Source organism: Magallana gigas, chromosome 5 (assembly GCF_963853765.1).
Source record: "Magallana gigas chromosome 5, xbMagGiga1.1, whole genome shotgun sequence".
NCBI classification, from domain to species: domain Eukaryota; kingdom Metazoa; phylum Mollusca; class Bivalvia; order Ostreida; family Ostreidae; genus Magallana; species Magallana gigas.
The window spans coordinates 28,377,671-28,390,046 of NC_088857.1; the positions used below are offsets into that span (position 1 = coordinate 28,377,671).

At 32.3% G+C, this 12,376-nt stretch overlaps 1 protein-coding gene across 1 annotated transcript in view; it reads right to left on the minus strand.

Annotated features, from left to right (window-relative positions):
* LOC117693051 (uncharacterized) overlaps positions 1-9,146 on the minus strand; it is a 44,185-nt gene extending 35,039 nt beyond the window's left edge. Inside the window, exons 1-10 of the mRNA XM_066084010.1 lie at positions 9,036-9,146; positions 6,306-6,477; positions 5,046-5,115; positions 4,147-4,452; positions 2,710-2,841; positions 2,231-2,518; positions 1,761-2,036; positions 1,350-1,658; positions 1,053-1,178; positions 505-813 (exon numbers count right to left, since the gene is read on the minus strand). Coding sequence (XP_065940082.1) covers positions 505-813; positions 1,053-1,178; positions 1,350-1,658; positions 1,761-2,036; positions 2,231-2,518; positions 2,710-2,841; positions 4,147-4,452; positions 5,046-5,115; positions 6,306-6,434 — 1,945 coding nt within the window. The 5' untranslated portion in view covers positions 6,435-6,477; positions 9,036-9,146. The remainder of the gene's footprint in view (positions 1-504; positions 814-1,052; positions 1,179-1,349; positions 1,659-1,760; positions 2,037-2,230; positions 2,519-2,709; positions 2,842-4,146; positions 4,453-5,045; positions 5,116-6,305; positions 6,478-9,035) is intronic.
* Between the last annotated feature and the right edge of the window lie 3,230 nt (positions 9,147-12,376).

Genomic DNA, 12,376 nt, shown 5'->3' on the forward strand with positions numbered 1-12,376 from the left:
ACTGACATACATTATGTATCTACATGTAAATGCATCACCGCACATGTAAAATTGACCTTCATCACGATCCCTTTATTTTTTAGACTTAATTGTATATCAGCTTTTCGTGGTATTTTCATCAATAAGATTATTTTCAGAAAATGATTTTCATGTCTGCAAGAAATGTTTGGGATTTTTTTAAATTAAATTTTAGTCATGCGTACGCAGTTTAATCATTTCATGACGTTACATGTACTTTTAAAAAATGACATCAGTCTTACATTTTGTTCTTCAAAATATGGTGCAATATTGTGAACTCCGTTCATATAAAAGTATGATAGATACCGAAAAAAGAAAAACAGTTATAAAAACATAAAAAGTCTACAATACCTTTGATCAAAATATGATGATTTTTAAATAAGGCAATTTTTGATGGTTCGTGGCTCTAGCTCTTTTATATAATACATTTCTTTTGTTCATGTAATTTAAATAGAATACGAGAGCCATACAATGTATCATTCTTACCCATTATTATTGTACGAGATATACCGGGATCAACCAAAAATGTTTCATCTGGATCAGTGAGTGATACTTGCGGACGAGTTAAAAATCTGTAAAGACGTCCTGGTTGTAAAGTACAGTTTGTACTATATTGCGTGACTGTCCCTACAGAGACCGTTTCTTCAGAAAGCCACGAGTTACTGCCGTGAAAAATTTGCCTCTCTATGATGTAATCAGTGATGAGCTGGAAGTCGACTGTTGGATGATTCCATCTTAGAACTGCGTCACACGTGCTTTTGACAATGTCCAAGTTGTTTATTTGGAACAAGTACCCTGTAATTTTTACGTCATTTTTTCATTATTGATTAAAGCAGAAAGTAATAAGATTTATCCGGGTGTCAAGGAATGAATTGCTGTTTACATTGCGTTAAAGGATCGAGATTTCAAAGAATCTAATTGCTTAAATAACCATTTTATAAAGAAAATGATATTAATTTTTTTTATCATATTACGTAAAAGTTGCGTCAGAAAAAAAATATTGCAAGGTTCTATACATAAGTCATAATACTTACTGGGATAACATGCATGGTATTTGTGGTAATATGTCGTATAGCAGAGGCACTTGTTTTGTCGACACGTCAATTGTTTTCCTGAGACGCATTCCTCACTCCGTGTACACGTCTCTAGAAACTTGCGGCCTATTGAAGCGAATACTAGATACTAGTCGTTAAATAACTATAAACAGTGTGATAGGTGCGAAAAAACAAAAAAGTTACCATTTATTCTGCTGGTGGTAAATAGTAAATTAAGATAAGATATGATAAAGTTTATTAAAACAATTATTGCAAAGAAAATCATAGTGTTCGTACTCCCTTCCAAGTACAATGTTGTACTGCCGCTGGTCCACGATCCTTCGGAATTGGTTGCTACACAACGGTATTGTGCTCTATGGTCATTGTCAAAATCCACCTTGTTGATGACCAACTTTGGGGCAACTAAATCTTCCGTACTTCCGATATATCTGGCATCAGTGATATTGATATCTTGACTGTATCTTTGCCATTTCGTTGAAGTCGTAGGGGGGAAATCGGAGAAGCTTTGAACTGAAGCTACCATTTCAAAGTTTGATTGAACCGGTATGTTATATGATGAGCGAGGAAGGGTAACCTTAGGAACTTCTGATATTTAAAAGTAATACTGTTATAATTCTGGAACCAAATGCAATTATGAATTATAATAAAAAAGGAAATATGATAATGATTGTAAAACAAATAACTTACGAAGAGCCTGGATTATACCAACGTAGGAAGGACTCCGTATTTCATAAAAGCTAGACGACCGACAAATTGCCACTATTTGAACCGTATAGTACCTGCCTGGTTCAAGTTCTCTCCCCAGGTATAATGAGTTCGAATATGCATTTCGTGTGTATTCGCCTATTGAAATTTGGTACCTATATACATTAGTGTTATACTGAGATTTTGCCCAGCTCAAATGTAGCGTCTGTGGATGAAAATTGCTTGAAGTTGTGTTAATTGGTCCTGGTGATTGTGGATCTATTGTAAATGAAGTAAGTATGACATATATTATTAAAGACAAACTTTAAACATTTTTAAACTGCCATTATTGTTAAAAGTTTGAGTTTGAAAATAAATATAAATACATGTACATAGGACACACATACGCATTATTGATAATTAATTGAATTAATAGCAAAATAGATATATAGAAACATGAATGAATGTCTTACCAACAACTAATTCGATAGGACCAGTTTTCACGTTAAAAGTCTCCTTCGTGTCGTTTAGCAAAATATTGGAAGTGATTTCGAAATAGTACGAAAAGCTTGGGGTAAAAAAGCTCTGAAAGGTGTAATAAGTTTGTGATTGTACGGTTGTCTCATAGCTGTACGAGTGACCTCGGAGTAAAACGCTGTATGACTGTACAAGGTTTGGGTCCTGATATGGATGAATCCACCGTACTGTTACAGAGGAGGTTGTTATTTCGGAGGAATCGTACACAGCTCTTAAGTTGAACCCTGGAATAAATAATGGCGTACGCTAATACATGTAGATTTAAAAATTGTGCAAAAAGGAAGTACATATACATGTTACATGTATAATTTCAATAGTTACATGTAATATAAGGATATTTCTTTTTATAAATATCATTCTAGTATTTTAATATCAAAACGGCGACACACAATCATAAATAGTCGAATTTACTTACTTAGATAACAAGTTCGATATCGGTGGTAATAGTTACTGTTGCACATGCAGCTTTTGTGTACTGACGAACAAACCAGATTGCTGCGTTGGTCACACTCCTTTGTAGCATTGCACGAATCTTTAAACTGCAAAACTTGTCAAAAAAGTACAACTATCAAAAAATTGCTTAATATAAACATTATACATGTTTTATATATATATATATATTCGATTGATATCATTATTTAAATGTAACACTCGTAATATATTAGATATTGTCCGATATCATTGGTTTTACATTGTGGAGTCCTATGTTATATCAGTTTTCATTATGTAACTAAAGTAAAAGTTCTTTCCGTGAATCATAATTCAGTTACGTGAATAAAACCTTATCTCCTACTGCAGCTTTAATTTTATATATTTAGTTGAAATGCAAACGCTCAACGTTCGCAATTGGGTGCTATTTAACCGTTCGCTCATTATGTGTATTTATCAATCACAGCTTTACGTTCAGTGCGCGCCTATCGTTTATAAAACGTTTGATGTGTAAACACATTACATGTAGTTATATGTAGCTCTAACAACTTCCTCCACCCCTCGTGTTGTTTAAAGTGGTTTTAAAACACCATGTCGGATAATAATGCCAGCGCAACGGTGAAATTTTTGCATCTGTCCAAGGTGCATGTATCGAAAAATTCAAATATTTCATTAAATAGACCATTGCTTGAAGAGCTTTAACCATTTTTGTTATTTATGGGTCTCACCTGTTTGATGAGTTATTTACAGTTGAAAAATAAATTCCTCTACGAAAATATTTCTTTCTACGGGAAAGAGCTTCTATTGGAATTCATATTTGATAGAATTTGAACAAAACTTTTATAGGATTTTAAAATTCATTGGAAATCTAATTATTTTTATGGAAATTCTCTGTCGTAATCATATTCTTGTAGGAAATACTTTCAACCTGGAGGAAATATAATAATTCCTGACAGAGCTTTTCAAAATTCTTTAAGATTTTCAATATATTCTGGGAAAATATTATTTTAATTTGGGATATTAAGCTTTAAAGGTAAATATTTCACCTGTCAGGTGGGAAATACTTAAAACAAAAGTGGTTACATATTTTCTATGCAATAGTCTATCAATCGGTATAAATGATTTTTTTTACAAATTGGATCCCGTTTCCCCAAACAACGTACACACGGTGTCACCTCACGCCTGGCATTAATCCGGACAAAAGTCAATTTTTTGGACTAAAGTCCCTTTCAATGAAATGCGGAAGTTGTCTAACAGTTATTTTTATCTTAAATAAAGCTATGATATAAGAAATTAGTTTTCTATCGAATTTGATGTGCAGTTTTACAATTTGTGGTTCAGGTAAGCTAAACTATTTTAAACTTTAGGCCATACATTTAAAACTAATCAACACATGTTGAAATAGACTATGCAATATTCATACTTCCTCTCACGTCCAAAGAAACTGTATTCCCAAAGCACCACCCCCCGGCAATTCGAACTTGAAGCTGGTAGCTGATCTCATCTTCAAATGTGACATTATTAATCAGTAGCTCTGGAGAGGGAAGGTTTTTACTACCGGAGTACTTCGGCTGGTTAATGTCAATAGCTTCAGTTATACTGGACCGCAGCCTTAACCACCTAGATTCCAGAGCTGGGTCGTTGTACGATTCTACAATAGCTCTAAATTGTGCGGAGGTGCCGAAATCTGTTGAGACAAACCCTGGTGACAGGATAACCAAAGGGCATCCTTTTGGAAGATAAAAAACACATGAAACAAAAATTATCAAAGATAGTAATTAATGTAGCTCGACACATCCTTAAACAATTTATATATCATTTGATGGACCAATCAACTCCCTCCTTTTTATTTTGTTTTACAATTTAGAGACCAATCTAGGCTGTAAAGTAGCTAAAAAGTTATAGTTGTACGTTTGTTCCTTTGAGAAAAAAGCATTTATTTGCTGTGATCAGTGTAAAATACATATGTATAATTATTAAATGACACAAATCAGGTAATGTTAATTATATACAATGATTTATAGCTTTTGGTCTATGCATGAATCTTCCGAACAATAAAAATGGCTTTCATATCAAACAAATAACATTGGCCCATGGTCGTTATTATTGACACAATTTGCAATTAAATACGTGGAAATTATATATATTATCAATAAAAAATCTGGCTTTGAGTTCTTTTTCCATAAAATCAAATAAGTGTACACCAGAACGACATTCAAAGTACTAGACTAAGTAAAAAAACGTTAACGTTAATGGCGGAACCCTATTCAATGATAATTCATTGTATTGTGACTTAAATGTACTTAATTCATCATCACTTACTAGCACTGTCAGCGGTGACCATAAGTTCTGTTGTCGTTGTTGGCGAAGGATCCGTTGACAACTGCATTTCCTTTAGAAAATGGCTGATTTTAATTATCATTATTTATATTAAAGCGTGATCCACCAGAAGCAATACAGAAGGACGCTTTAAAACAGATTTCTTTGACTTTTGCATTGTTAAGTAAATCAATCTAGTTTGGATACAGGTGTAACTTTGCACAAACGATGGATGATTTAAAAAGTTTATTTTTATGAAAATTATTTTTTTTTATTTTCCCAGAAACTGACAAAACTAAAATCTATGTTATTCAGTGAAGCGGTTGTCCACGTATTAATATACAGTCATGAAGTCAGTACTTTGAATTTTGATGTAGTGTTTAGCCATCTAAAATAATTTTAATCTTAATTCAAGAAGCATTCAAGTAGCAAATAATAAACACATGTTTTGCTGTTCATAGATGTATTTTTTTTCCTTTTGTGGTTGACCTTTCGTGAGTTAATTCATGATCGATTGATACTTTTGCTTCAGTACATGTAAAGGCATTAACTCCGCGCACTTGCATTAAATTCATATTTTTAATCTTTTACTTTGTGGCCACATGCATGTAATCCTCAAAAAAGTTTGTGAGTAAAGATACAGTTAGTCAAATTGAAAGTGTGTAAAAATGTAATTCTTGCAATTAGACTAAATGTATATATTCAGTTTACTATTTAGTAATCACATGCACTGTGAGCTACCAAACTGTATTTTTTCTGCAATGATGGCTACCTTCGTATCCCATACGAAACAACAAAAACGTAGATTTCTGTTTATACTGACATTCATTTTAGACCTTTAATTTAGAAAAAACTGCCAGACAAATTCTCCACAAAGGATATATGTATATAAAGTATTCATGGTAATTATATACTACTTGCCAATGGAAGTTTTAGTTCAGACTTGCAAGTCTGCGGAGTTTGTCAGCTCTCAATGTAGCTAAAGTTTCGATCGATCAAAATATAATCTTTAAGAAGTCAACACCCTAAGGTCAAAGTCTTTGCATTGTGGTTATGATCGTACTAGAATGCAGACTAAAAGGGAATACTTTTCCAAACTAAATCAAACTTAGTCTATTAAATGTTCAAACAGGTAATGTATTTTTTCTGCAATGTTAACAACATATACCTTAACATTAGCATTGACTCGTCAAAAAACCCCAAAACATTGTTTTGGTTTGATAGGCTGTAGACAGTCACAAGAGAAGAGATACAAATACTTACTTCTAAAAACTCATTGCTTTCAATTGTTTTCACTGTTGTAGATTGTGCTATTGTTAACGAAATGAAATAGAGAAAAATAGCTACGATAGCAAGATTTATAGTCTTTAGATAAATGTCGCTCCAAACCATGGTGTCGATGATTAGAGATTGTTCTGAATCATTCAAACATCTTCTGAAACACAGCAAATTGAAGAAATCCAACAATAATTCAACATCAGCGATAAAACTTCTAACAAATCTTCATTGATAAATGTGCTTTTTTTTGTCTATTTTTAAAGCATTGCAGTACTATATACTTTTATTCCATCATTATTAGCTAATATAATTTTACTAGACAAAAGGTCTGCAAAATTTTTTTTACAAATGTTTATTAAAAATGCATTTAAAACAATCTCGTTCCTTGATAAGATTTTGATCATCAAAATATCTTTAAATTTTTTCAACAACTCCAATAAAAAGTGTTTAAATTGTTGAAATACAACAGATTTGTATACACTTTAATATTGTTATCTATATAAGTTTACGATGCATACACATGAATAACACAACAAAACAACTGATAAACAGATTCAATGAGTTCGATATCATTATAATTACAGTCATATCCGTTGCACATACAAAAATAATTATATTTTGTTGTAAATGTAATTGCTACAGTATCGATATTCATATTCAGTTCTCTAGATTAGTACACAAAGCCTTTCTTTAGAAGAACTGGCTTGTATGGAAAAGTTTCAGACATTTTATGTAGCCATGATGCCATGTAGCCTAGACAAGTATCGGGTATATCATCGTTATCTATCACAAAGAAGGCATATGATACTGGAGTTAAAGGTAAGAAGCAATGGATTTTATTGAAATATTTAAAGGAAAAAAATCCATAAGAATAAGTTTACGTGCTCATATTTTCATTCATTCATTCATTCATTTTTAACCAAAAAAAAAACAACAACACATATTTATTAACTGTTTGTTTGAAACCATTGACTAAATGATTGGTTTAAGCTTTAATCGTAATCAAATCTTCAGTCACCATTGAGACCAGTTTTTCATTTCTTAAAGTTTGCTCATAAACAAATATGACTTTTTATGAAGTTTCCCATATAAACAATAAACTCTACTTGTATTTTTATATCTTGATACCATTGGGCACACAGGGGATGAAATTCTGCCCTCCAGTCAACTGAATGTTAAGTTAAAGGTCTGGGGGAATGTGACTGAAAGGCATAGCTATGCCTTGCATTAACAATGTCAGTTGCCTGTCAGTCACATTTCAGTTGTTTGAATAGCACAGTTTTGTTCTGTGGCGATATCTTTGGATAAACATTTCCTTTCTAAGAAGTAAAAAGGGAAAGGTAATGGTTCCATATGCTTAATATGTTTATAATATAACACAACGTTGATCGAGGAACGCGATTTTTTATGGGCGGAGAAAAATTGTAACTTCTACAAGTAGTTTCTTAAAATTTAGGCAACATTGATTTAATCTAAAATAGAGATGAAATTGCCCAGCAGATAATTTTATTCTAAATAAACCTGCCCAGTGCCCATATTAATCGCAGAATTTGGAGTCCCAGTTACAGTATTTTGAACCTAAGACTTAAAAAAAAAACATGTCTATTTTCATTGGTTCTAGGTGTTGTCTGGCTTGCAAATATGGTCTCGTAACATTCTTTTGAGATTATCTTACCAACAAACCTTTAGCACATATCATTACCTCCATGCAACACTTGCGTGTCAAATATACTACAAGTGCATACCGCGTACTCATAAACGCGGAACCTGTGACATTAATTTGATACTATTTTACTTTTTTTGTTCTTTTTTTTATTTAAACATGATCCGTGCAAACCCTTTGCCTGTTGGGATAGCTTAACATAAGTTTTTGTAACTTTGCTTCAAAAAAAAGGCAGCATTAAAAAAAGATATATAACCCTTTCTGTTTTTTAATGACATATCTCATTCCCTTTTAGATATTTTGTTATCATATTACATCACGCATGTTTGTAAATATCCTATCGGTTAACAATGATAATCTAAAATCTGTGGTAATGAGGGATATACATTTATGACCCAGACATAACAAAATGTAAGCCTTGCATTTGTATTTGCCTTCATTTGTTTTCCCCTGGTTTGTTCTTCTTATTTTTTAAACTTTGGTTCAAATAATTTTATAGTTATCTTTGATATTTAAAGTTTTATCTTCTGCTTTTTAAGGAATAAAAATTCTGATTGAAACATAATATCATGCTGAGATGAAACATTTTAATATCTCATATAAGTGGAATTATATATATTGTACCTCTAGAGTTTAAGGTGGAATCATCATAAGTTCCCATCTCTTATAATGTAGTTACGAAAATATTTATTAACCAGATTCATATATGGGTTTAATGTTGATATAACGGAAATCAAAATTATAGTACTTTTAATTAATTAATTCTAAAATGAAGTCAATGACCCGTCTTATGTCTAATACTTGTACGTTTTGAAGACAACCATGCATATTTTATCTTTGATGATTTTTTTGATAATTTGCATGAACAATTGTTCAATTAGAAAAATTATTGTTGACCCATTAACTGGCACTACAAAGAATGAACAGATTTTTTTTGGATGAAGTTTAAAAAAAATTACTTTAAAACTTAACGATATTTTTGTATATGTAACAATAAAAAATATTCACTGATTTATCATATTTACTTTCATAAATGATTAATTCGTCCTTACCTTTGTCTGGAATTGTGTTCGGCTAGTAATACTAATAGTGAAAAATAACATAGTAATAATTTGACAAGGAAGTCATTTTAAAAGTTCGTACTTGTATTCTATTGGCTGTTGGTATAACACTTTTAGCATTTGCATACCAGGTAACATTCTTTACGCTTACAAGTGACACAAAATAGACATGCGATGTTTTTAATTTATTTGGGTAGGGGCTCAAACTGTTGAGGAAAACTTAAAATATTTGGCTCAAAGTTTATGTTTTATAAAAACTGAATTCGTGTATTTCAAAATTTAGAATTTTTTTTAATACATATTTGATTCTGTATACATCTGTCATCACAATTTTAACAATATTCACTATGCCGTTCATGCAGAAACATGTACATTTTCCAGAGGAAAGTTGTTTTATCCATCATATTTTTATGGGAACTAATTTGCTTTAATATGTAAGAGATAAGCTCAAAGAGTTTACAATATAAAGTTTTTGCAGATAGTATCAAGATAGACATAATAAAATCACTATTTCAACAAAAGTATGCGCATGTATAGTTCTACATGAACATGTATGTATGTATGTTTCTTATCTTTCGCAACCCCACCTGAAAAAACTCATCAATACCTTTTAAAAGAAATAAAACGTAAAAAAAGAATAAATCATCATCCCTTGGCAATGCGTTCGTCGAAGAGACAAACCCCAGACGAGAAGAGACAAACCCCCGCGCCAAGATTAAGTCTACAAGGGGTGCACACAGCGGCGAGACTGCAGTGACACAATCTAGCGATGGCGGCAAAATCCCGGTTGACATAAGCGACCCCCAACTGAGACAGTTAGCCGAGGCATACAATGGAAATTAGATAGAGGTCCACAAAATATCGCCATCGCATCGAGATCCACGGAGCTTGACCATTAGTTACTTTCAACGAAAACATAAGAAAGAAAATTTGGAATTCCCCTTTATCAGATTCATTCTTTTTCAAATTTTAAATTATAACGCAGGCCAAGTGCTCAGCTACAGATGTGAGTTATGCTATAATATACCCAAAAATTAAGATTCGAATATCAAATGGGCCACATGTCAAATTAACTATGTTAGGGTTAAATGTTTCAGATCCCGACTATGAATCCCGAATTCTGTCTCAAAAGTATGGCAACCTCGCAATGGCCGGTAAACGTAAACCAAAGGCCAAAGTTGTTAAGTAAACGATAACCAAACATGGACAGATTTATTTCTGTCATTTATCGGCAGTGAAGCTAGTTCAGACATTGGATTTTGTGCAGTATTTCACCGTTGAGCTTACATTTTATAGCCATATGAATAGAGACATTCTAATATATCCAAACAGGTAAGTACCTAAATGTTTTCTTTGTTTATTCTTGATACTGAATTTCATGGATGCGTGGGTTTACAGTTTCAGTAGGAATCTAAATGTTTTATATTTTCTTTTTCGTCGAGGAAGTAAATTCGTGGAGGTGGGCTACGCACGAATATTACGAAATAAAGCCACCACGAATTCTAATGTTTCCACAGTAACGAATTGTTTAGAGGAAGCACACAGAGGGTATTAAAAATGTTAAAGCAGACTCTCTTTCCTGGTACCAATAACCAAGGTTCAAAGAATCGATGGGCCAATGAGCAGCAAACAGGGGTGCCCATTTGATTTTACAAAATGATCTCCAAGCACTGCTCAACTTAACTCTAGCCGACAATACTGAGAAATTGTACACAAGTATTTTCATGTTCTATGCATTCAGAACTTTGTACAACCATCAGACTATATAGCCCTTCCAGAAATTCTTTTAGAACTCGCACAATTCATCGCCTACTTCACGATTCAGCAATATAGCTCTCGCACAGTCGAGTCATACCTAGCGGATATCTCATTTTAGTGTAAAATCTCAAATGTCCCAGATACAACTTAATCCTCCATAGTGAAGAATAAACATTGTTGGGTTATCGCGCTTCAAAGTACAGATAAATAATCTTTAACTCATGATTTTAAACATATCGCTGAAAAATCATACTCGCACAACCATCTGTTTGTACATCACATTATGAGGGTTCAATTTGACTTCATTGCAGGGAAGTGGGTCGTGCTATTCAGACAAGTGATGTTAGGTATAATGCATTTATCACATTTCGAATTTCATTCAATAATCGACCAGGAAGGGAAGGATAAATCATAAACTAGCTACCCACAAGTGACAGCATCATTTGTCCGATGTCGTAACTCAAGTCATTTTTGTCAGCCAGACCTCATGCATTGTCTCCGTACCTTTTTTGTCATTCTAGGGGCAAGCCAGTCATACGATATCAGGTTATGTCAATTTTCTTTATGCCTATCACAGAATTAGTCAACAATAGAGCAAGGGATACAAAACACGTTCATTTCGCAAATGGGCAGCCACCGTTGGCGTTTAATTTGTTGTGTTGTATATTAAATGGATTTTTTAAAGGTATAATTTTTTTTCTTTTGATTGACGTATAAAAGGAAACATTGTCTAGAAAACTTCATCAAAGATTAATAATTTGGAATAAAAATTAATACAGTTAATTTTTTTAAATATAGACATCGGATCTATAACAAGTTTCCTGACTGTGTTACTTATTTTTTTTTTATTTATTTAAAACAATCGGAAGAAAAGTAAAGGAGATATTGGAAAGTCAATATTAAACAAAATGTGACGTTTTCGACGGGTTACATCGAAGTAGTGTTGATGTGATTTAATATATTTACTATAATTGTCATAAATGATTGAAAGAAGTAAGATTGTAATTTGTTCTGTTTTGTTTTCTGTACTCAGAAAGTGTTGGGGTAATTCTAATTGACAATATGTGCCTGAGTTTGTTATATTTGGGCCTTTGAGCCCTTTAAATTTCTCTTGACTGCAGTTAAACTCATATGAACTATAAAAAATGCAACTTACTAGATAAGTATACAGGTGTGAAACGTAATAAAAAAATGAAACCAGGCTCATTTCGATAACAGGCTAAACAATCCCAAACTTTGATACTGAAATAGGATAAAAAAGCATAATGTAGAGAAACCTGAAACCTTAAATCTACCTGAATAACATATTATAAGATGAATGCAGTTCAGATGCATTAAAATATAGCTCGAGATCTTTCAAAGATAAAACAGAAAAAAAGAAAACCAATACCATCAGATATACATTTACCCTTGTGCATACATTTGAATACATGAAAATTTTGGGCACTTTATTTCAAGGCAAAATTGATAAAAACTATACTGCTTACATCGATCATAAATATATAATGAATCAACTTTCATATATAATTTATGTTTCTGAAAAAGGATAAACATTAAAAGAAAATCATCTCATT